General features: G+C 38.6%; 1 protein-coding gene and 1 pseudogene across 1 annotated transcript; both read left to right on the top strand.

Annotated features, from left to right (window-relative positions):
• Positions 1-1,637: 1,637 nt before the first annotated feature.
• On the top strand, positions 1,638-2,154 carry LOC149187057 (annexin Gh1 pseudogene; annotated as a pseudogene).
• Positions 2,155-21,785: 19,631 nt separating this feature from the next.
• On the top strand, positions 21,786-25,258 carry LOC149187056 (cation/H(+) antiporter 19-like). The gene is made up of 3 exons (XM_089411275.1): positions 21,786-22,111; positions 22,536-23,537; positions 23,636-25,258. The coding sequence occupies exons 1-3, from the start codon at positions 21,920-21,922 to the stop codon at positions 24,911-24,913; spliced, it is 2,472 nt and encodes an 823-aa protein (XP_089267401.1). The 5' UTR covers positions 21,786-21,919; the 3' UTR covers positions 24,914-25,258.
• Positions 25,259-25,578: the final 320 nt, after the last annotated feature.

The raw sequence follows: 25,578 nt of genomic DNA, 5'->3' as shown, positions 1-25,578 counted from the left end.
GCTCTATAAAATGTTGGTATAAAGGGCGGTGGTTTAAGGATGACCACCAACACTGGAATGCTTAGTGCAGTTCCCCGAACTCTTCCAAAACTGGCAAGAAACTGGTGTCTTCTGCTAGAGGAAGTGTTCTCAATCTGTGATGGTTTAAGGATGACCAACAACTCTGGAATGCTTAATGCAATTCCTGGAACTCTTCCAAAACTGGCAAGAAGCTGGAGTCTTCTGCTAGAGGAAGTGTTCTCAATCTATGATGGTTTAAGGATGACCAACAACTCTGCGATTCCTGGAACTCTTCCAAAACTGGCAAGAAGCTGGAGTCTTCTGCTAGAGGAAGTGTCCCAGATTGCCAACTGAAGGCATGTTCAGGCATCTTTGTCTCTGGCTACAACTCTGAAACTGGTGTGGCAGGTTGTGACTCAGGCTCGCTTGATGTGACTTTGAAGCTTGTAGATGACCATCATTTCCCCCCCTGTCAGATACAAGGTGAGATGATGGAGAAAACTCAATTGCAAGACTGTTCAATATTCTGGAACACGTTCTGACATGTGTTTGGAATATCTTCTTGGCTGTTGATGCCCATTGCCAAGAAGCGATCCATCCAAGATGAATCTTTGTTCTTGCAGGACGTTTGTTTCTGAAGCATCTGTGTGAAGAATGGCTGGTTTTATGACAGTGCTTACATGGATGAAGATCAAAACAATGATCTTTCAAATGGCCAACTCGGTCACAGTGTTGGCATTTTACAATTTGTTGTTGTTGTTGCTGCGGTGGAAGAGGAGTAGAATCTGGAACAGCTGAAACTGAACTGTCATAAGGAGCAGGTGAACTGTCATAAATGAGTCCAGCACTCTCAAACTGAATGGGCTTGGCATAGTCTGGAATATGAAAGGACAAGTCCTTGTCATATCCAAGACCAATTCTGTGCTTGTTGTGGACAAGCTGTTCCCAAGGTCTGATAATGGGCTTGGGAAGTGCAGATTGAGTTTCTGCATCTGCATGTACACTTGCTGCTTTATTGGGTACTGAATCTGAATGAACTTGAACAATATTGACTTGTTGTTTATGGGAGTATGCTTCATTGTTCTAAACAGAAACAGGTTCAGAATGATGACTCCACTGCTGTAATTCTTCCTACTGTAGCTGTGATTCAAGCTGCAAAAACTCTATCTTTTCTTGTGCATATTGCAGACATGTTTGAATGTCTGAAAGAGAGGCTTTGTTAATTTTGACTGTGCTGTTAGCAGTGGACATGATTAGAGTTCTCAATAATTCTAATATTCTTTCAAGCTTAGCCATTTTTCTACACCTTAAAAATCTCCAAATCCCACAGAAAAATGTAAGCTGCTAAATAATAAAAAATCCGCAAATACCAGCAAATGTTAGGAAGAACAGTGGCTGTAGATAAGTGTTATAACATCAAAGAAGCTCCATCATTACAGAGAAAACACCACAGTGATAATATATGCAACGTATTCAGCTCCAAGACATAGAAATAAATATGGAGTGTCTTCAATATATATACAGCCACACATCCAATGAGATGAGGAAGTTTGATTTCAGTTTAAATTACATTTTGGTAAAGTTGGTCGACCTGCATTGCTGAAGATATTGTGCGAGGTATCTGATTTGTCGATAAGATGTCAACAATTACAGTGCCAGTTCCAATACCGACCCCATCTGAAGACTCTGAACGCCTAAGGAAGGCTTTTGAAGAGTGGGGCACAAATGAGAAGTCAATCATACAAATATTAGGACACAGAACTGCAGCGCAAAGTAATCCGTCAACGTTATTTTCAACTGTATGAAGAGGATCTCTTGAAGCGATTGGAATCTGAGATTTCAAGTGACTTTGAGAAAGCTGTATTCCTTTGGGTACAAGATCCAGCTGAACGTGATGCGGTCATATCTCATGATGCAATAAAGAAGTGGAATGGAAAGAATATATTGCTTTTAGAAATTTCCAGTGCTCGATCTTCGGCTGAACTATTGATGGTGAGGCAAGCATATCATATTTGGTACACAAAGTCCCTCGAAGAAGACGTGGCTGAAGATTTTCAAAAAGCTCACACAATGGAGGGAGAACAGATACACGTCCACAGACAGATTGAACCCAAGAGTTTCCACCAGCCCGTCGAATGTCGTTTTATTGTTTAAATCTGAAAATGTGGGAGCTCTGAACATTAGTCTTCCCTGATAAGGCCATTGGCATTTGCAGGTCCGAGCATTGACCTGGAATCCCGCTGAGCATTTCCTGTCTCCACACCTTTCTAGACTCGTTTGGTAGCTGGTAAGATTGTAAATTTGACAGAACCAAAAGCAGTCTTCAGTCTTCAATACCAAAAGCGCAGTCACCAGAAACGTATCAACGCTTCAGGCTTCAGAGGAATCAATGAGCGCAGTCTTCATTAATAGAACGCAGTCATAAAAACGCAGTCTTCATTACAATAAAAACGCAGTCGCATTTTACAATAAAACGCAGTCTTTATTACAGTTTATATAAACTTCAGGCATTGGTCTTTAACGCAGCTCTGGAAAGTATACACAGTCAGTACTTCACTCTCGGATCCCAACAGAAATGACCAGCATTCATACCACATATACCACACGACGTTTAACAATACATCGTAACAGAAATTAACCATAGAGAAAATATCATCGTTCAACAAAATGCATAGGGGATTGGTTCTAAGAAGAGAAACCAGCACTTAATAAAAGGACCAGCGCACAGATTTTGAACAACACACCAATGCACAAGCTTCAAGATAGGCTAGGATGGCTCAACATTCCATCGCACTTTCCAACTTCAACACACAATCTTGGGTATAGTCGAATGTACTCAGTGCATCAAAACGAAGCCAATCTCAATCCAAATAGTTATGCACAGTACAGGAGACTTCATTCCAACGGATGCACATTAAATCATACACCAGCACATACCATGGTCATATAACCCAACATATACCAACGCTCCAACTCACATATATCACCAGTATTTGAGCAATGCAGCAACCAGCACGAACACGCAACTTTAAAACTCTTCAACTATGCGGTTAATAAATCTCTGAAGCCATAATCAAACCTCGTCCAAAAATAAAGTCAAAATGAGTATGTTTATGAGGATTTGTTTCAAACGATGAAGTGGTAAGTCGGATATTGGTAAAACAGGGCCACATTTTGAATCTTGGAAGAAGCAATACTTCATTACAGTTTATCAATACAATTTATATAAACCTCGGCATATAACTCTATGACTCGACATCGGTCTTCAATACATAATTCTATGGCATCGGTTTTAATACAATAATACAAAACCTCGGCATCGGTCTACAGATATATATTTCTATAACGCAGCGGACAAAAGGTTAAAGGTAACAACGACGAAAATTGGCAGTTTATCCTTGGATTCGGCTCCTCACACAGCAAAGACTCTTATGCAAACCTCACACCAATTCCACGATGTTCCACGCTGCACCGACGTCCCAGGATTAACCCACAGGCTTTCCTTCACTCTTTACGGAGGCTCTTCGACTTCACACTATAACCGACAGCGCACCAGGGCAGCGAATTCTCCATACAGGCCACGGACAGCAAAATCTCAAACGCCACGCCACAGCAAAATCTCAGGCCACGGACACCATGATCTCAAACGCACCATACATAGTCTTTGAAGTCACAAACAGTTTAAACACATGTATCAGTTTAAAATGCACCACTATGTAAGATAATATACCTCCATGGATAATCGGAATTGGGAATGAAATTATTTAAATAGATGGAGGGGCTAGAGCGTGGAGGCACAGGCATCATCAACGGCTACCTACAAAAAGCCAAAAAGCCTTCCCGGCTTTTGCTGTAACATACAGACGGGTGGAACAGTAGAATGGAGGCATCGCGCACTAGGCATGGCAACAGCTACGAGTGCCATTCTGTCAACAGTGGTGCCCGTCCTCAACCGTTTCTACATTATATGGATTTTATGTCAGGACAGAGAGCAGAGAGCGTATGCAGCGCTGGTGCGCCAGGGAGCAGAGGAGCAGAGGTGTGTCAGGCAGCGTATTCAGGCCAGAGGCAGCGTATTAAATGCAGGTGGAGCAGCGCTTTTAAATGGAGCGTTTCGAATCAGGTCAGCAGCGTGAGAGAGGGCATCGTTTAATACCATTCACTGTCACCATGTCAGGCACCAGTAACAACGCCTCTATGCATTCATCAACGCTCAGGTAAAAAACGCATGACAGAGGCAGCGCTCAGGTATGAGCAGCTCAGACACAGAATTATGGGCAGAGGTGCAGGACTGACATGCACATAACAGGCCACAGAAAAACAAGCGGCTCCGATACCATGTTAAACACACATGGACAGTAATAAATATGAAAGATAAATCATGTGAGTTCATTTTTTATTAACAAGAGATGTACATTTATAATACAATGTTGTGACTCTTGGGTTTCAGATCCCAAGGTCTCTTGGACTGCTTAGTCTTTTCGGGTAAATAAATGGGCATTCTCTTCTATATTTTCATCATTAGTGGAGTTTTTGATATGTATACATGCTTCCAGGGCTTACTATTGGAGGATGGAGATCCATATCCATGTTCGAATAAACTCATGATTCCTATATATGTTCTCTTAGTCTAAGACCTTACATATGTCTCTATTATGTGTTCTTCACAAAATCCTTCATGGACTCTTCTATAAATCCATTCTTGGATTCCTCTACAAAGTTTTTCCTCTATTCTAATCTATATTAGGATATCGATCCTCAAGATTTCCTTCTATTTTGCCTCTAAGTTTTGATGCTTCACCTTACAATTTCTTACTTTTTTTCGACCACATTTCATCCTCCATTTAGTCGGGGAGCACACTAGAGGAATTTTCCCATTATTTGGGTTGTCTAACCACTCCTTTTCTTCATTGTTTAACACATCTTCCTCGAAAATTGTTCCCTTATATTTGTATCTCTTTCTTATCATTTTTTGCACCATCATTATTTATCCAATATCTAAGTGTCTAGTCATATGTCCTATATTGTGTTTAATTAGGAATTGACCTTGGTGCTCTATCTTATATGATACTCAATATCCTTTATTATCGTCCACCATATTGTGCTTTACCTGTCATGTCAAATATTCCTAATTTTTTAATCTAAAGCTCACTATATTCCAAATATATATCTAGATCTATCTAATCCAAACCCATTTCATTCAAGTTTTTTCCTCTTGTACTTAGTTAAGTTTCCTTTTTTATTGTCTTTTGTCTATATCTTCCTTTTTTTTCTTTTGTCTATATCATTTTGATACATCTTCTTTCACTTAAGGGAGCTTCCCAAGAAATATCTTAAATTCAAACATCCAACCCCAAATCAACTTGTTCAAGGTTCATTTATTAGCCATTGAGTTCACAAAAAATTACCTAAAAATGTTTGGAAACTTAACAATCTATTGAGCATATACCTATATTGACAAGGTGGGGGGAGGGGGGTGAATTAGTATAAGACAAATTTTACTTATTTAAACATTCATAAGCTATAAGAAACCAATTGCATATGAAAAACATGGAACACAAGATTTATGTGGAAACTCTTTCAGGAGAAGACCATAAAATTTCATTTTAGAATTCTTTGTAGGCACCAAACTATGAGATACACCAATCCCCATCGCTACAAATATTTATAGGCACGAACCTATTGGAGACACCAATCACCACCACTATAAATATTCATAGGAACCAACCTACTAGAGATACCAATCCCCACTGCTATAAATATTTATAATAACCAACCTACTATAGAAACCAATCCCCATGACTGGAAATATTCATTGGCACCAACCGACTAGAGATACCAATCCCCAGTAATATAAATATTTGTACGCGTCAACCTACTAGAGATACTAATCCCCACTTTTGCAAATACTCATAGGCATGAACCTATAAAGAAACTAATCCAAGCTACTATAAATATTCATAGGAACCAACCTACTTCATTAATTATACTTGTTACTTCTACCTTCACCAGGTCTACTTACTCATTTTCCTTTACCGGATCAGCGTCTCCAAAACTTTTTTTTTGGGCCTCTTCCCCAAGGAAGAACTAGTACAACATGTCATGTATGCAATTTTTCATATTGGATTATGAAATTTTTACTTGAGGCACTTATGTATGTCTCCTAAGATCTCTAAGAATTTCATAGTATAAAAATCCTAGAAAATAAGTTATAATAAAAATTCTAAGGTGAACTATTTTAAACTAATTTCAACATCATTTTGAAACCATAACTTCCACATGGTATATCTCCAAAAATATAGTGAACCAAAGTTTGAAATTTTCATATGAGGTACTTCTATATGTCTCCACAAGTATCTAAAAGTTTCATAGTCTAAAACATCACAAAAAATAATTTATAAAAAAAAAAAAGCCAAACTAGCCTATTTCAAGCTTATTTCAAGACTATTCAGAAACCCTAAATTCCTGAGGGCATATCTCCAAATTATAGTGAACCAAAGTCTGAAATTTTTACCATAAGCACCTACATATCTCACCTTTGCCTCTTCATTATTTCATAATATGAACATATTAGAAAATAAGTTGTATCTAAAATTCTAAACTAACTTGTCTCAAGCATATTTCAAGAGCATTCAAAAACCCTAACTTCCTTAGGGCATATCCTCAAAATTGTAGTGAACCAAAGTTTCAAACTTTTATCACAGATACCTAGACATCTCACATACATTTGCTCAATATTTCGTATTCTAAAACATCTCATAAAGTAAGTTATAGTGAAAATTCCAATATGCTTCGTTCACTCCACTAATCACATTTTTCTCCACCTTTAAACCCCTAAGAATATTTCTTGGCTTCTATTGTGCACCTGATATCTCTTCTTGCTTAGATGGTCTTTGAATGCACTCATATATGCTTTATTTGTAGTATTTATATGTTCACTTATGGGGCCAACTTATAAAACTAGTTGTGCTAACCTGTACTTTTTGGTTGGGTCAACCTATCAAAATATTTCATATCTCCTCACTCCTATGGATTTAGAGGGAGTGCTATATACTTTTGGAAAGGTATCAAAATAATATTTTCAACCATATATCCTATGCTCCCATTTGAGTTAGGTATTTAGAATAAAAATTCCTTCAAATATAGGATATCCAAACTAGGCATCGAAAAAATTGATTATCCAAACAATATTTATAACAATCTTCATCTTGTAATCTTTATCATGGACATCTATAATATTCCTTGTATTTGACATAAATGACAACAATATTTCCATCAATCAACTTTACAACAAATATTTCTTCATTCTTGAAGTGCTTATTGCACTTTGACTTTTACATAATTTTTACATTTTATGGAAATCAAATGTAATCACAAAATTTCAAAAACCCATACAACATTTTTATATTAAAAATTAAGATAAAAAATAATGCAATCCAAGGAATATGAAGCATTTAAATATCATGTTCATATTTAAAATTACATTCATGTACAAGTGACAAGAAGATGGAGAGAATAAAATCTCATTCATATACAAGTGACAAGAAGATGGAGAGAATAAAATCTCATTCATATACACGTGAAAAAAAGAGAGTCACAATGAAGTATATGAGGATCCATTAATAACCCTTCAATGAATTGTTCATCATTCTTAATGCACTTTGATCACTACATTAAAAGTGCATAATGATGTATAAGTGTATTTATAACATAAATAAATTATTATTCTAATACCTACAATTGATCTAGGTGGATGTTGGTGGCCACCCACCTATCCCATTTGGACCCCCACAACTGTTTCTTTCAGTTTTTTAGTTTCCTTAATTATAGCACAGTTTACTATTTTTTGCAGTTTTTCGGGTCCTAAACTTCCGGAGCCGTTTTGAGGCCCTAAACGACGTTTTTTGGGAAATCTACCGCTAGTGTCTTTTCCGTCATAGTCCTTGGAGATATCTTCCAACGGGCTATCATGCACGTCAAACAGAGATAATATGACCAATTCACAACCCCGGGAAGTTGGTTGTCCAACTCACCCCAAAACGGGGCCCACAATTTGGTGTTTCATCTTCTAGGGTTAGGTTTTGCGATGTGAAGGGTTTTCCATTGTTTCTCAATAATAAATAGGCCTTCGAGCCTCATTGTAACACAGTTCAGAGGCATGTAGCCACCACATCTCTTCTTAGAGATAAGCTACCATCGCCCTAGCTGGTTTATTTCCATTTCTGGTTGTAAGCATATTTTAGTATTTTCCATTAATGAAACGAAGTATTATTTCCACTGCATCTTTGTGTATATGGTTATCTCTGTATTTTGTTGCATCCCTGTTTGAATCCGGATCAACAATATACATGATGTGTTGATGCATATGGTACATGATATAACAACCAAAATTACACTCATACTCTAACAATATGGTACAATGCACCTTCTCTAAAATAACTCCTAGATATAATTGATCTTTAATTCAATTTATTATTTTTTCCCATGGAAAAAAGTCATAATTTCTATTGATATATAAGAAATTACATTTTGTAGATGCTAGGGAATATGCATATGGAGGCAGAGTTTCCTGTCAAGTTCAGAAAACTGTTGACCAGAAAAAAAGAAAAGAACAGTTGTATCTCCACACAGGAAGTCTGTTATATGTTTATTGTGTCTATGCCTGCTCTCTAACGTAGAGAGAACAAGATCAAAATTGAATGTTGTCTCTTCAGAAACTAAGTATCAAAATCGGAACTGTATGTCCAAAGTCATAAATATAGACCAAACAGTTGTAAAATATAAACATGATATATACAAGTTTATCAGAAAATATTATAGGGCTTAAAGCCCATTTTCTTTAAGTTCCACAAAAGGTCTGTGGTAATTCTGGTGGAAGGTCCCATCTATTTCCTCCTGAATCAACTAGTCATCGCCCTGTCTAAGCGTTGCCTCTTTGGAAAGGTGATTTGCCCCCGTATTTTTCTCCCTGTAAATGTGGCGACAGGCAAAGGAGTCAAAAGAAGATATCAATCTTTGTGCTTCTTCTAATATATGCCTCAATGAAAATGCATTACAGTGGGATGCATTATTTAACCAATTACAAATGATTTTGGAATCACCAAACAACTGTAGATGTCTGCAATGCTTTTCCAATGCAAAATGAATGAGATGTTTAGCAGTACATAGTTCAGCTTAATTATTAGTTCCCTTGCCTAAACTTATTTGGATCTTGAAGCAATGTGTATCATTTAGGTAGAGTATAGCTCTGCCACCACATCCTGCCTCCTGCGTAGAGCCATCAAAATATTCCCACGGTTTTGATTTGTCTATGATTTCTGGTATAATGGTGCAGAGAGGGGAATTGGAGTCCTCCTCGGGAAGAAGATCATAATCCGCAATGGTATGGAGCAAGATGGCAGGCCAATGGGGTGTTTTGTGGTTGAAAATAGAATGATTTCTAGCAATCCATAATGACCAGCAAACAAGAAGAGGCATGTTTCTGGATTTTCCATTTTGGTTTTCACACCATGTACTCCAGGCATCCAGAATGTTGTGTCCATGCCAGTTTTTTAAACTTGGATAGTGAGAAATGATGGAATTCCAATCTTCCTTGGAGGTGGGGCAATTTAGGAAGAGATGTTCAGTACTCTCTTCATCATTGTGACACAGGTGACACTAGAAAGGGCCATGAAAAGATATTTTCATCAGATTTAACCTCTTAGGGATCTTATCAAACAAAATGTTCCACATCAGTAAGCGGGTACAAGGGGCCACCTTAAGCTTCTAGAGTAATCTCCAAGTCGGGTTTATGTTCTAGGGTTTGTGTGGTTCCATTAATCTAATATAACCCTCTTTTGGAGAATATGTTCCGTGTTTGGCGAAGGCCCATATAATCTCATCCGGTCCTTCAATTAGTCATATATGTGCCTGTGTAAGAGCATCCGTGTAGTCCTACCAATCGATTCGCCACTTTATAGGGATGTCCAGATAAAGAGTCGATTTCCATGCCTGCTATAGAAAGGAGGAATTGTTTCTGTCACCGATGTGTTTGATGTGGGTAATACCCCTACTGTGTAAATGCCTTATCAAGTCTGCCGGTAGTCTGTGTGCATTGCCACAACCAACCCATGGGTCTGTGCCAATATGAACAACATTGCCCTCCTTTATTCTCCATGTTATGCCTTCACATATGAGTGGAGATGTTATGTTTTATTCTGTGCTATTGTCTGAACCAGTCCATCAGGTTCATGGGCCAAATGTATTTCGCTTGTGCAACCTGGGACCAGAGGCTGTTTGTAGTGATAAGATGCTAGCCGAGCTTTGCCATGAGAGCTTTGGAGAAAAGTTCAAGCCTTTTGATGCCCCATCCTCCCCATCTCTTAGGCTTTGCTATTATCTCCCATTTGACCCAGGCAAATAACCTACCCGGTTGATTGCCTTTCCATAAGAATCTGCAACATATGCTTTGTAGTCTGTTCAGTATACCCTTCGGAATCCAAGCTAGGGTCATCTAGAATATAGGAGTGGCTTTAATCACATCTTTAATAAGGACTAATCTTCCTGCACGGGATAGGTATTTATGGTACCAAACCTGAAGGTGCTTTTCCACTTTTGCAATAAGCCACGTCCAGTCCGCAATCCTGTATCTGTGAGGCTTAAGCCTAAAGCCCAGATATTTAAGACCATCTTCCAGATTTAGAGAGGTAAAGGGGAAGTGCTGTGAGGTAAATACAATCTCATGTTGTGAGCAACCAAAGGTAGTAATCGTAGATTTACTATCATTTATTGTCATCCCAGTTGCCTGTTGAAAAAGATTGAAGATATTCTGGAGGACCATGGTATCTCCAATACTGCCATTTAAAAAAATGAGAATGTCATCAACAAATAATAGATGGGTGAGTGAAAAATTCTCAGTGATCTTGATGTTAGCCAGTTGATTTCTATTGCGAGCAGATATGATGACCCTGATTAATCCTTCCATGATAAGTTAGAAAAGTAGGGGGGGAGAGTGGACACCCCTGTCTGAGTCCCCTCTCCAAGAGGAAGAAAGATGTGGCTTCCCCATTTAATAACACACTGTAAGATACATCTTTAATGCAGCTCATGATCCATTTAATATATGCATAAGGAAAGCCTAGGTGAGTCAGTAATAATCTAATGTAGAGCCAATTAGCTCTATCAAAGGCCTTTGAGAGGTCCACCTTCAGAATCATGCCTTTCTGCTTCTTCATCTGCATAGAGTGAAGGAGTTCCTGAGCTGTGGCTATGGCCTCATGAATCTGTCTGTGCTAGAGGAAAGCAAACTGCTCAGAGGATATGTGTCTGGAAAGGATAGGCTTCAGATGGTTTGCTATGATCTTTGCAATAATCTTGTACAAACAGTTGCAAAGGGAAATGGGTCAAAAATCGTTGAAAGAGGAAGGATTGTCAGATTTTAGGATAAGGGCAATGAAGGTGGATTTGATGGCCGGGGATATTCTTCCACTCCTTCTGCAATCCTCCACAATCTTGAGTAAATCATCCCCCAGGATATCAAAAAAAGCTATGTAGAACTCGATGGTCCACCCATCCGGCCCAGGGCTCTTGTCTTTTTTAAACCATTTTATAGTTGCCTCAAGTTCTTCCTTCGTCACTTCCATCATCAGGTCCTTCGTGTCTTCCTTTTGTACAAATCTGGGAAAATGTTCAGCAACCTGCATGATTTCCATAATATTCACAGCTCTAGGCGCCTTGTAGATGCTTTTGAAGTGCTCAATGGGTAATCTAGCCAGATCTCGCTATGATGATACCGATTGACCCTAATCATTACGAAGTTCCTAAATAGTATTTATGGCTTTTCTACTGTTGGAAAATTTATGAAAGAACTTGGTATTGTCATCTCCTTCAGTGAGCTAGATAACCCTACTCCTGAGCCTCCAGGTCTCCTCCCTTTCCTTCAGTATTTGGGAACGCTTCGAGATGAGGGAGGTATAGTGATCTTTGCTATCTTGTGATAAGAAAGTGCCATTAGAAGTGTCCTCATGTGTGGCAATGGCCAACACTACCTCCCTCAGGGTGTTGTCATCAATCTTTCGTTTCTGGTGAGCCCAAATTTTGGAGATCCTCTTAAGTTCTGTCAATTTCCTAATAAAACCTTCTGTCTGATCCTCACATTCCAGTATAGGGTTCGTTTGCCAGTAATCAGTGACCATTTGAATGTAAGAAGGATCCTTGAGCCAAGAGGCATTGAATTTGAAGGGGCTTTTAATTCTCAAGGTTTATGTTGGCAAATTCCAAGTAAATTGGCCGATGATCAGAAATACCTCCAGTACCAACCCATTGTCAAATGTGAGGATGAGAGCTTAAGAAAGCTTCTTTAATGAGAAATTTGTCAAGTCTCCTTGCCAGGCTGTGGTCTCCATTGCGATTGTTTGTCCAAGTATACTGAATCGTGGCAGATGGGATGTCTACCCACTGATGCTCCTCTAGTAAAGTAGATATAGTGTTTGTTAGGCTGTCTACTTGAGCTGAGTGTCCCCAAGATTCACTGAACCCCAACGAGAAATTTAAATCCCCTCCAAGAATAATGTTGTCTTTCTGTAGGAATTCTGAGTCCAGAAGGGTTCTCCAAAAGTTTGCCCTATCCACACATGGACCATATACAATCATAATACGAACTTTAGACTCTAATGTGTGGGCATCTATATCCATACCTATAAATCCCCTACCTCCCCAAATGTTCCTGAGCTCCATAGTCTTGTTATATAAACCAATAGCGATACCCCCAAATATCCCAGACGCGTCCAAGGCGTGGCAAGTCCAAGTCGGAAGCCAAGAATTAAGAGTAGGAATAAGAGAATTAGTCAAACAAAGAGTTTCTTGTAAGAAGATAATGTCCAGCTGAGTCGAAGTGAGCAGTCTTCTGAGTGCTAGTTTTTTAGGAGGGCTAGCAAACCCTCTGCAATTGTAGGATAGAAACTTCATGGAGGGTGAGGAAAAGGGCCATTCCTAGCTCTAAGGGCCCTATCAATGGTTTGTTGTCGCCCAAGGGCAACTTCTTCACCCGCAGTGTGTCTGGCTCTAGTGAGATGAGATGGGAAACCCCTGGAGGGCTTATGGGAGGTAGGGGTAGTCTCAGGGTCCAAACCAATCGCGTCATGTCCTCTATCCTTCGATCTGGAATGGAGAGAGTACCGAGGGGATACAGAGGGGGAGGGGATGGGAAATGAAGGAAGGGAGGATGATGACAGAGATGGGATGCTAGGGGCAGTGATGGGAGGGGGAAGGGGAAGAGAGCAGTGAAGAGAGGAGGGAGGAGCATGTCCCTGAGATCTAAATTAAATCAAGGAGACCAAATATGATGAATTAGGAGGAGAAGTAATATTGCATGAATGGGATGCAAGAGCTTCATATATGCTAGATATAGGAGAAACGAGAGAAGAGGATGTAGATAACATACCCGACTGTGAGATTTCCTCCTTTGCTGGACTGGTACACGCTAGAGGGGGAGGCGATGAAGGGTTTGTAACCGTGTGACCCTTATTAGTACCCACTTTATCAAGTGTTCCCCGGGTGTCCTCTGCATCCTTGTCAATCTTCTCTGGTTCAATATCATTTTCGGGCCGAGTAGGGTTTCCTCTGGGCTGCTCCGTCTCCAAACTCTGTTCACTACACCTGTTCTTATGAAAGAGGGGGCAATCCTTAAATAAGTGCGCCACTTTGTGGCATCTACGACATCGATATGGAATGCCTTCGTAATCGATTATCTGCTTGCGGGATGTGTCCCTCCACTGTATAGTGATATACTCCCATAAGCCACCTCGGGTATCAAGATTGATAAGAACCTGAGCATATGCCATCATGCCTGTGTATTGATAGTACTTATCATATTCCATGAGGAGCCAATAGCATTGCCAATCTGCCTGAAGATTTCCTCAGACCAATATTGCAGAGGGAGACCCGGAAACTGAATCCATACTAGTCCGATACCTATTTGCTCAGTCTCTAGATCAAAAAGAGGTGTCCAGCGCTTCAGGAGAACCGGGGCATGTTCAAAATGCCAATAGGAGGACAAAACCTAGTTGGTATGATCCGCACGGGTAAATCTCAATGTGAACCATCCCCTCGCGAAAGTTTGCACGAAGGGGATGTCCACCAGATGGTGACCCCAAACCTCGGATGCCCAAGTTTTCAAACGGGTAGCCGTGTAATTTCGTCCTCTGATGTGCCCAACCAAGACTCTGTCCACGAAATCCATAGTCTCTCCCCACTGAATGTCCTCTTCCAATCTGAGAAAGATATCGTCCACCTTGGACTTGTAGCACTTGTACTTCTTCTTACAAGGAAAATTTTAAAAACCACCCTAAATTTATATGTATAATAAATGGGAGAATCCCCATGATACATAGGAAAAATGGGAGGTGATTTTATCACTAATATATATCTATATATATATATATATATATATGTATATATATATATGTATATGTATATGTAGATGTATATGTATATGTATATGTATATATATATATATATATGTATAAATATATATATATATATATATATATGTGTGTATATATGTATATGTATATGTATATGTATATATATATATATATATATATATATATATATATATATTGGCGAATATCTCACCAGATTATATTATCTTGTAAAGTCACGACGAATCTTTCACTGAATTATAAAATCTTGTAAGATCTTGGAAAATCTTTCACTGAATAATAAAACATTATGAAGTCTTGGCGAATGTTTTGTTAAAGTATGAAGCCATATATGATAATAATAAAACATATTCATTAAACTGTAATATACTAACATACATGTTTGGAAAAAATAAACATAATTTTCACTTCCTACAAACAATGTTGCAAGTTTTAGTGGCCATGTTTATCATGGTAGGAGAGATTAATGTTTTCTCTACCACTTTTGTCAAGCTACCACTTTTACCAAGCTATCAAATTTCTTTCTTATTCCATAGAATCCAACTGCGAGATAAAAAAAAAAAAACACATCAAGTTTGTTTACCCCAACACGCCAATAAGTAGCAAGCCCCAACTATATAATATAATGAAGTAGTAGGTATCCCAAAGGCCTAAAGGGGATCTAATGGAAAGAAGTGACCGTTTTTAGAAGCCTTCCAATCAATATATAAATATATAAATGTACATTTATTATTATTTTAATTGGAAATCTTCAATTAAATAATAAAATTTAATTACGTCTCTCCCAATCTAAATTTATTATTAGCATAATTCACTACCTTCATACGATTTTTAACAGCGTTGTAACATGTGGATTAATTTCCTTTTTGGTGCACAATCTCCGCCTTTTAGGACAATATGGTGCAGTGACCCAACCCCTACAAATCATTACGACAAACTAAGAATAGCAAAGAAGATGAAAGGTTGTACAAACCAGAGTATTTTTCAAACAACTAATCCAAGATCAGTACCTTAACTTTTTCATGAAGGTATCATATTGAGAATGTTTGAAAAATGGTGGGAAATCTAGGCAGCGACTATCTCTCTTCTGCGAGGGTGATGCGGAAAGAGTTAAGATTTCATTGTTTTGAATTTTTTTTTCTTAAATCAGAAAAACCAATATTAATGGAGATATCGATATTTTTTACTAAATTTTGTGAATTGACTAAATGTAGCTTTAACCATTCACCTTAAGATTTTTTTTACAATATAATTTTCTAAGTCTATTTAATATCTTCATTATTATAAAAACCAACCTATATCCATCTTAACTCCACATCTACCACTCGAGGGATGAAATCTATTTATCCCTCCCAACACTTGGTAGACCCGGAATTAAGATGGATCTAAGTTGATAGAATTTTCCCTTTAAATAGTCTATGCTCACATGAATACCATGGTATTACCATGGGTCAATACCATGGGTTATCATAAACCTGGAGCTTAAAAACTACTATTAGTAATTTATAAAAATTAATAAAATTAATAATTGATTTTTATTTTATTTTTTTATTTTAACTAAGTTAAAATGTTTAAGTGACATTAAATTACAAGATCCATTTTTACTCTTGATCTACCAAGCCCTGAGAGGGATAAAATATTTTTTCACTCTATGTTAATTTGCATATCACGATATTTGATCTAGAGTAAAGATGGATCTATGCTAGTTTAATTCCCCTCTTTAAATAGGTTGCATTTCATGTGAATACCACAGGTCAATACCATGTGCCATCTTTATTTTTATTAATACTAATATTAGGGTTAATAATGTTTTTTTGCATGGTATTAATAATAATTTGGCCCATGGTATTTGCCCCATAGGCTTCACCTAAATATAACAAATTTTTTGAATATTTGTAAATATAAGGTGGCTTATGGAGTAAATAAAAAAAAAAATTGTTTTATTTATTTACCATACTTATCGTTTATTTATATTTTTATTAACTTACCATACCTTTTTTATAAATATGGTATTTGGCCCATAGGATTCAATTAAATGAAACCTCATTTTTGAGCCTTCTTAAATAGAAAGAGGGTTATGGACTAAATATAGAAAGAGGTTTTATTTATTTACCATACCTATAGTTTATTTATATTTTTATTTATTTACCATACATTTGAAGTATAAAAAGAAGTTTTATTTATTTCCCATACCTCCACTTTATTTTTATTTTTATTTATTTACACGCTTGTGTGTTCATAAACATAAGGTGACATATGGAGTAAATACAAAAAAATGGTTTATTTATTTACCATACCTCTAGTTTATTTATATTTTTATTAATTTACGATACCTCTTTTATAAATATGGTATTTGGCCCATAGGATTCACTTAAATGAAACCTCGTTTTTGAGCCTTCTTAAATAGAAAGAGGGTTATGGACTAAATATAAAAATAGGTTTTTATTTATTTACCATACCTCTAGTTTATTTGTATTTTTATTTATTTACCATATCCCTAATAAAAATATAAAACCCCTTAATTTAGCACAAGGGCGAAAATTCGCCCCTAAAATTTTCCATGTCTTCTTAGACCCCCTGATGAGGTGGCTGGTGCTGTACCCGACTCGGAAGAGGGCTTGAAACTGCAGGGGAGGGGTTAGGGTTAGACGAGGAAGGGTTAGGGTTTCCAGGGGAGGTAGGAAAAGAATCGGCAAGTGGCGAAATGGCGGTAAAGCTGCCAAAAGGTGGAGCAGATGAGACCTGAGGGGGAAAACCGACAAATTCAGCGGTCACCGATGGGGGGATAAACAGCCGAGCTGGCACTCCAGATACAGGGAGGTCTAAACCAGGGTTAGGGTTTAAATAGTCAGTGATGAAACCGAGGGTAGCCGGGGAATGTGGGGGGGTAGAAAGCGCTGGCCAAGTAGGCGGGTCATCCAGGAGAACCACAGGCTGAGACCGTGATGGTTACGCAAAGGAGTATGAAGGATAATTTCCGGAGAATCCAGAGCTATAAAAACCTTCCGATGTGGAATACGTGGAGCGTCAGATGCATACCCCCTCCAGCGGGTCTTCAGTGTAATCAACGGCATCGAGGTCATCCATGATGACAGCTGCTCCTTGAAACGGATGACACCTCGAGAATACTGGAGAACGGAGAGTAAAAAACAAACCCTAGAAATGGACAACCAGGGACAGGGAGAACAGACCGTTGACAGGTAATGGCCAGGTAAAAATGCGAACAGTAAAGAACCCCCCAAAGCCTCGACAAGTTGTAATCAGGTTAACGGTGAGCAGAATGAAGATAAGGTAAAGTACAAAGCACAACATGAGACGTCAAACAGGGTTACCGGAGACCTTCCATGGTAATGTGCAGTAACATGCAGTACCCAAAAACCCTATCCGAAACCCTCGCGAACGATTAACCGCAGAGCCTTCATCCTTCCCTCTCCCCTTTATTATTATAAAAATATATTGAATAAAAATAATATGTAAAAAATGTAAAATTAATAAAAAAATATGAATTTTATTTATATTTATATAACAAAATTATGATGATGATGATGATGATGGTTAACATCCCCTGAGACCAAACATTGGTCTATCAGACCTAAAAACAAATTATTTAATTTGATTTAAGATTTTATTCCTATGCTCAAAAAGCTTGGAGAGAAGCCTTCCGAGCTCACTATAATTTTGACATTGTAAAAGGCTAGGAAGGTCATTATTGTAACAAAGATTATGAAACTGAGATCTAATGTGGTTGTACGCGGGGCACTCTAATAGGAAGTAGTTTTCATCCTCGATGTTCCTATTCTCACATATATGGCAGATCCTTTCCATCCATGGCATTTTAGGAACCGCCCAACGACCTGTTTCACTATGGAGCTCATGAGAATTCGTTCTAATCTTTGCTATATTAACTTTCTTCTTTGAGCTAGTTAAAATAGAGAGATACTTTTGATCTTCTAGGGTGGGGTTGATGACCTTCTTATAATAACTTAATTTTCTTTTAGTCGCTAAATCTTTCTCACACCACATTTTTTCTTTGAACTTATAAATAATAACATCTTTAATGTTATTTATGTCTTGCAATGCATCATTGTCGTTGATCTCGCAATAGTTTAACTAGGCCCTTGTGCCTTTATGCCACCCCCGATTGAGCCTTAGGTGGTTTTGGCTGGAATTTAAAGCTAGCTTAGGAAGTCGATGATCATCTATGTTATTGAGTTTGTGCTTGTACAGCAGAAACCTAATCATAGCTAGGCTCTTAATAGGGGAAAGACCTGCTTCTATAAGGAGAATAGGATAGGGTGTATTACTTTTAATTTTCAGGTTATAAGTTATAAAACGCTTCTGGATTTGCTCAATCTTTCTTCATGATTCTCTGGAGATGCTGCAACCCCAAACCTCATAGCCATCTAAGATAACAGGAGTGACTAAAGTTTCAAAGAGGAATTTCTTTTTATCCCACATTACGAGGTTTGTTGTTTTACAATTATTTTCAAGACCAAAATAAGCTTTCCACCCCCCATTAATCATTTTCTCAATGCTATGGTTCCAGTTGAGCTTGTGATGAATATCAATTCCTAGGTACTTGTAAGAATACACTTCCTCCAAGTTATTATTGTCATACATAAAATTAGCATAAGTGTCCTTCTTGGATTTGATAATCATAACTTTTGTTTTGTCAGTGTTAACAGTCATACCCATGGTAGAGCAGAAATCCTTAAGAAGCCTAAGTTGCTTATCAAGATCAGATGGGCACCTTGCCAAAAGAACAATATCATCAGCATAAAGAAGAAGGATGACGACTATCCAGCTAAGATCGTGCCATCACATCCTGCTTCCTCTAAGTAGCCTTCAAGCTTATTGATGTAAATGCCAAATAAGGTAGGGGAGATGGGGCAACCTTGTTTAACTCCGATGTTACACTTAATATCTTTTTACCACCCCTCATTGCTCTTTAGCTTGGCAATTACATTCTCGTATAACCTTATAGCGACAGCTCTTAACTCGAGAGGAACATTTAGCTCTTCTAATCTATTCCAAAGGTTGTATCTAGGAACAGTATCGAAAGCCTTTCTAAAGTCCACAAAGCAACAAAATAAATTGGATTTATCATTACGACATTCCTCTGCAATGATCCTAAGCGTAACGAGGTGGTCTGTTGTTGAGTGATGCCTTCTGAAACCTGCTTGGCTTTTAGCCCGCTTACCTTCACTTTCAAGCCATATGCTTAACTTCTTTTCCAAAATACTACCATATAACTTGGCTAAGAGAGGGCTGATCATAATTGTCCGATAATTAGAGGGGTTAATATTTTTTATATAGATATTAAAAAGAAAACTACTCCGGATGATAAATAAATAGGATAAACATGGTATGTTAAGATGAATGGAACGAAGCAAATTAAGAGACAAATAGATGAAAAAGGAAGGAAAACATTGCTAAAATGAGAATATTGATTAAGGCAATGCGAATAACACCATTTAAATAGAAAATCATTAAAATTGATACAATTAAACACAAAGGAATATTGAGTAAGGCAATGCAAATAACACATAATTTAAATGAAAAATCATTAAAATTCATACCAATAAACACAAAGATGTGTTGTATTTTTTCTCTTGAAAAAATGTATTGTATTATTTTTGTCCTAAATGGATGTATTGTATTTTCTCGTGAGGAAAAGATGATGTAAGAACATCCACTAAAATTCATATTAGGATTGTGAACGAGATATATATCATCCAGCAACGCCATTGAGATGCGTGTCTTGTTTGGAGAAAGCATTTTAGGAAAATGACACAAATAATGGGAAGAAGGCTCAAGGTGGAGTTATAAGAGTCAGTGAGTAACTTAAAAGGTGGGTATTGTGGAGGAATGTAGAAGGATCTATTCATGAAGTGATAAGATGTAGACATTGGGTTTTGTTTCTATTGTGGAGGAATGCAGAAGGATCTATTTATGAATTGATCAGATGTATACACCGGGTTTAATTTTTATGATTTAAGGTTTAAATGTTACAAGTTTTTATGATTTAAGGTTTAAATGTTATAAACAAAAGGTTGAGGACGGGAGGCATGTAGATGGGTAATTATCAAAATTATTTTAACGAATGTTTGATTTTTATGGATAATTTGATTGGTTTCAATCTAACTTTTCGTCAAAAAGAGAAAATATTGTTAGAGTACTTTGAAGAATGATTAAAGTGTATTGATTAGAAAAACAAAATGAAAAAGAAGAGATAGTGAACAGAACCATCGTTATCTTGATTGTCTAAAAATATTCCAAGATCAAATCAACAAAAATGAGGTTAACACCTGACCAGGGCGTTCACACCTGACCAGGGCGTTCTGTTATTTATCATATAAATATATAAAGTTATATTCTGTGATTGTTAATGTCTACCATTATCTAGGAACGTCACTGCTGGAATGAGATGCAGGTGGAGAATAGAGAATAGAGAACATAGTGAACAGAACCATTGTTATCTTGATTGTCTAAAAATATTCCAAAATCAAATCAACAAAAATGAGGTTGACACCTGACCAGGGCGTTCTGTTATCTATCATATAAATATATAAAGTTATATTCTGTGATTGTTAATGTCTACCATTATCTAGGAACGTGACTGCTGGAATGAGATGCCGGTGGAGAATAGAGAATATAATATATTTTTTTTGTCAAGGTGAATATGGGTGGGATTATTGGTAAATTAATTTTAAATATTAAAATTTTAGAGCTTAGAATGGGTGAATATGGGTGGGATGATTTGTAAATTAATCTAAAATATTAAAACTTTAGAGCTCAGAATTGGTGTAGTAATTTTATTGTTTATAGTTTCTTACATCACATGTTTTTTTGGTTGATTTTTGTTTCTTTATATAACGATTATTTATCTTGTTTTTATTATTTATCTTTTTTGTGGGGAAAAAGCAGGTTTGATTCTGATATTTTGTATTCTTTAAAATAAAAGCAAACTTAATTCTAGTATTATGACATGTTTGTGCATACAACATGATTATTTACCTTCATTTCTTTTAAAATAAGAAGTAGATGTTGTTCCTCGGCTTTGCTATTACCATAGTAAACCATATTTAAGAAAAAGGGTTATTATTTCGTGCATCAATCTACTGGAGAATTATAGAATATAACACGCCGTTCGTTCGGGCATCAATCCTCTGGAGAGTTGCAGAAGATATGATGCCTAGCGTCCCATGTGGGAATGCCCTTTCGAACTGGGCAAAGATTGATGATAGTTTATTAAGATTTAACAGAAGTGGGAACGGCTCTTCACAATGAAGGAATATTGAGGTCAACCGGTTTACACCGTTCGTTCGTATTTGTGGGTCTCGCCCGCTATAAATCAACCTCAACCCGCTGCCAAATGCGTGACAGACGAGAACACCAGCGAACAAAAAGTTCACGCATTGTTGTCGAATTCGTTTTTCCAGGTTGTAGCCCTTCACTGGGAATCTTGGTTGGGAAGAAATTCAGTGATCGGAGTTGCAATGAACGCTACCGCGCAGAGCTGTGTAGAATTGATGAAGACAACTTCTAACGGAGCATGGCAGGGCGATAACCCCATGGATTTTTCATTCTCACTGCTCATAGTGCAGATCTGTATTGTGCTGCTCGTCACCAGGACGCTGGCTTTTCTGCTCAAGCCGTTGAGACAACCTCGTGTCGTAGCAGAAATCATTGTAAGCCCCCAGTTAATATATGTTAGTGCGTAGTACTCGTGTATATATTTCAAACTCCGATGATCCACTTGGCCAGCTTACCCATGCGCGATTTAGCTTATTCATCTTGTCTTGATAAGCCTGGTAATTGCTTGATAAAATTACAGGTGGATTAAAATACGACAATATAAAATTACAATAGAGAGTAGCTTGATTCCATTATTTTTAACATATTTATTTCATAACTTTTGGTTTCTACAACCTTTATAACTTTCCAGCACCTTTAAAACATCATCCAAGATATTTCGTGATGTAAGTTTGCAGGGAGAGTATATGGAGAATGTCGACCAAAAATATTGTCAGGATGGATAACGCTAAATTTTTTTATTTCTTTTTATTATACAGATTCATGACTTTTCTGTGTTGGTTGTTATCAACAATCCAGGGTGGAATTATTCTTGGCCCATCTCTTCTGGGGCGCAGCGAAGTTTACATGCGCACTGTTTTCCCAAAGAACAGCACCCATGTACTCGAAACTGTTGCAAATATCGGCCTTCTATTCTTTTTGTTTTCAGTTGGGCTAGAACTAGATTTACAGGCAATTAAGCGAAGTGGAAGGAAGGCCTTAGCAATTGCAGCAGCTGGAATTACCTTACCATTTGTGGCTGGTATTGGGGTTGCTTATGTGCTCAGGGCAACGATTTCGAAGGGTGTGGGCTATCGACAGTTCCTCGTCTTCATGGGTGTATCGATGTCTATCACTGCATTCCCGGTACTTGCTAGGATACTTGCAGAGCTCAAGCTTCTCACCACCGATGTGGGACAGATGGCCATGGCTGCAGCTGTTGTGAATGACGTGGTTGCTTGGGTTCTCCTGGCCGTTGCCATTGCCCTTTCGGGAACAGACAAGAATCCGGTCATATCAGTCTATGTTCTGCTGTGTGGCTTAGCATTTGTTATTTTCATGATGGTGGCCGTGAAGCCGGCCATGGCCTGGATTGGCCATCGTTCATCTGACAACCAACCGGTGAGCGAAGAATGCGTTTGCTTTACACTTGCGGGAGTGCTAGCAGCTGGATTGGCAACGGATGTAATTGGGATACACTCAATCTTCGGAGCTTTTGTGTTCGGTTTGACGATTCCGAAAGACGGCCCATTCGCAGGGATGCTTATTGAAAAGATTGAAGACTTTGTGTCTGTCTTGCTGCTGCCATTGTATTTTGCCTCTAGTGGTTTGAAGACTAATGTCGCAACGATTCATGGAAGCGCGGCTCCGGGTTTGCTTGTTTTGGTTATGGTGACCGCCAGTGCTGGGAAGATTCTGGGTACGTTTTTTGTGGCCATTGCCCACAAAATGCCCTGTCGAGAAGCAATGACTCTAGGATTCTTGATGAACACCAAAGGATTGGTTGAGTTGATTGTCCTCAACATCGGAAAGGATAGGAAGGTAAAACCCAAATTGCAAAAATCTTCAAGTTTATCTTGAATTATGTGATTTGAATAGCTCATTTAGATTTATGTGCATGTTTAATTTTGTTTTTCCAGGTTCTGAATGATGAAATATTTGCGATCTTGGTGCTCATGGCTCTCTTCACAACATTCATCACCACCCCTTTAGTAACGGCTACATACACGCCAGCGAGGAAGGAGGTTGCATACAAGCACAGAAAGATAGAGAGAGAGAAGCCAGAGGACGAGCTCAGAATCCTGGCTTGTCTGCACGCAACGAGAACACCGGCGATGATAAACCTGATAGAGGCCTCCCGAGGGATTCGAAAACCTTCCTTGCGTCTCTACATCATGCACTTGGTGGAGCTGTCGGAGAGGTCTTCTGCGATCATCATGGTTCACAAGGCCAGGAAAAACGGCCTACCATTCTGCAACCGCAACCGTTCTCAACAAGACCAAGTGGTGGTCGCTTTCGAGGCATATGGACAGCTCAGCAAAGTAACAGTGAAACAAATGACCGCGATCTCTCCCATCCAGAACATGCACGAGGATATCTGCAACATTGCGGACCAGAAGCGGATCGCCATGATCATACTCCCCTTCCACAAATACCCGCACGTGGACGGCGTCCTAGAGTCTCTGAATCCGGGGTTCGAAACAGTGAACCAGAGGGTATTGGAGCACGCACCATGCTCGGTGGGCATCCTGGTGGACAGGGGACAACTGAGGGGTCAATCCCAGCTGGTTCCTTCCAACGTTGACCATCACGTCGCGGTGCTCTTTTTCGGAGGACCGGATGACCGAGAAGCTCTGGTTTTCGGAAGAAGAATGGCGGAGCATCCCGGCATTAAGCTTACGGTAATAAGGTTCCTGAGCAGCACCGAGTTCGAACACACAGCCATTCACCTCACTGATTCGCGGCGTGCCCACAAGAGCGAGAGTCACCGGCAATCATACAACTTTTCCGATGCAGAAATGAAGAGAGAGCAGGAAAAGGCATTAGACGAGGAAGCCTTGCGAGTTATTTCCAGTCGTAGCTGGAATTTCCGTGGGCAGAGTAGTGGCACTGATAACGTGGGCGAGTCGATTGTGTATGAAGTGCGGGAGATCAGCGGTAACACGGTGGAGGCGGTGCTGGCAATCACAAATAGCAACAAATATCACATGTTTTTGGTGGGGAGGGGTCGTTTCCCATCATCTGTTGTTGGAGACTTGATGGATAGGACCGTAGAGTGTCCAGAATTGGGTCCAATAGGGAATGTGGTGGCCTCTTCCGACGTTTCCATCAGCGCATCAGTATTGGTGATTCAGCAACACGACGCCATTCATCCCGATGAGTTGGCTTCCCCGAGGACGTCTGCTCCGTCTCGTTGAGCGTGTGATACGCTATGTACTGATGTTTCATGTTATTACGTGTGATCCGCTATGTACTGATGTTTCATGTTATTTACAGTAGTTAAGATGTTTCATATTATTTATGGTGATAATGTGCTACAACTCTATAGAGGGAGGCTTGTACCTGGTTATAAAACTAATTGGAGTTTTAGGTTTGCTCTTTTGAGTAAGGATTAGTTAGAAATAATTAATTCCTACTTGTCTATGGTTGTAATTCCCTATTTGAGGAGTTTGTTCCTACATAATAGGAATTAGCTAGAATATAGTTTTTCCTAGTTTAGTGTGTGGTTGAGAGAATCTCTCAACCACACCACTGTGTATAAATATGTGTGTAAATTTCCTCGTTCATATTATAGAATATATTTGAGTGGTTGTGCTATTTTATCTTGGTATCAGAGCCCTAAGGGCTGGCCCCTCGTGGGCTTGGCCCGTCCTGCGCTGACAAAAATAAAAAGTTTAGTAAATGTTTATTTTTCCATTCATTTCTTGGGTTGTCCATTAATTCGGGCTAAGCTTGGTGTGTAGAGAGTAGTGTGTGGATTTTTCCACTACTCGTAAAGAGGGTGTGGAGAAACAAGCGTGGATCGGCCCACAGCGTGGATGAGGCCAGATCAGCTTGGATCTGACATTTGAAGCGTGGACGC

Source organism: Pinus tabuliformis, chromosome 3_1 (assembly GCF_031772625.1).
Source record: "Pinus tabuliformis cultivar Carrire ecotype Pingquan chromosome 3_1, CPIR1, whole genome shotgun sequence".
NCBI lineage: Eukaryota > Viridiplantae > Streptophyta > Pinopsida > Pinales > Pinaceae > Pinus > Pinus tabuliformis.
The sequence above is the reverse complement of the archived record's forward strand: the minus strand, read 5'-3'. Positions and strand labels throughout refer to the sequence as shown.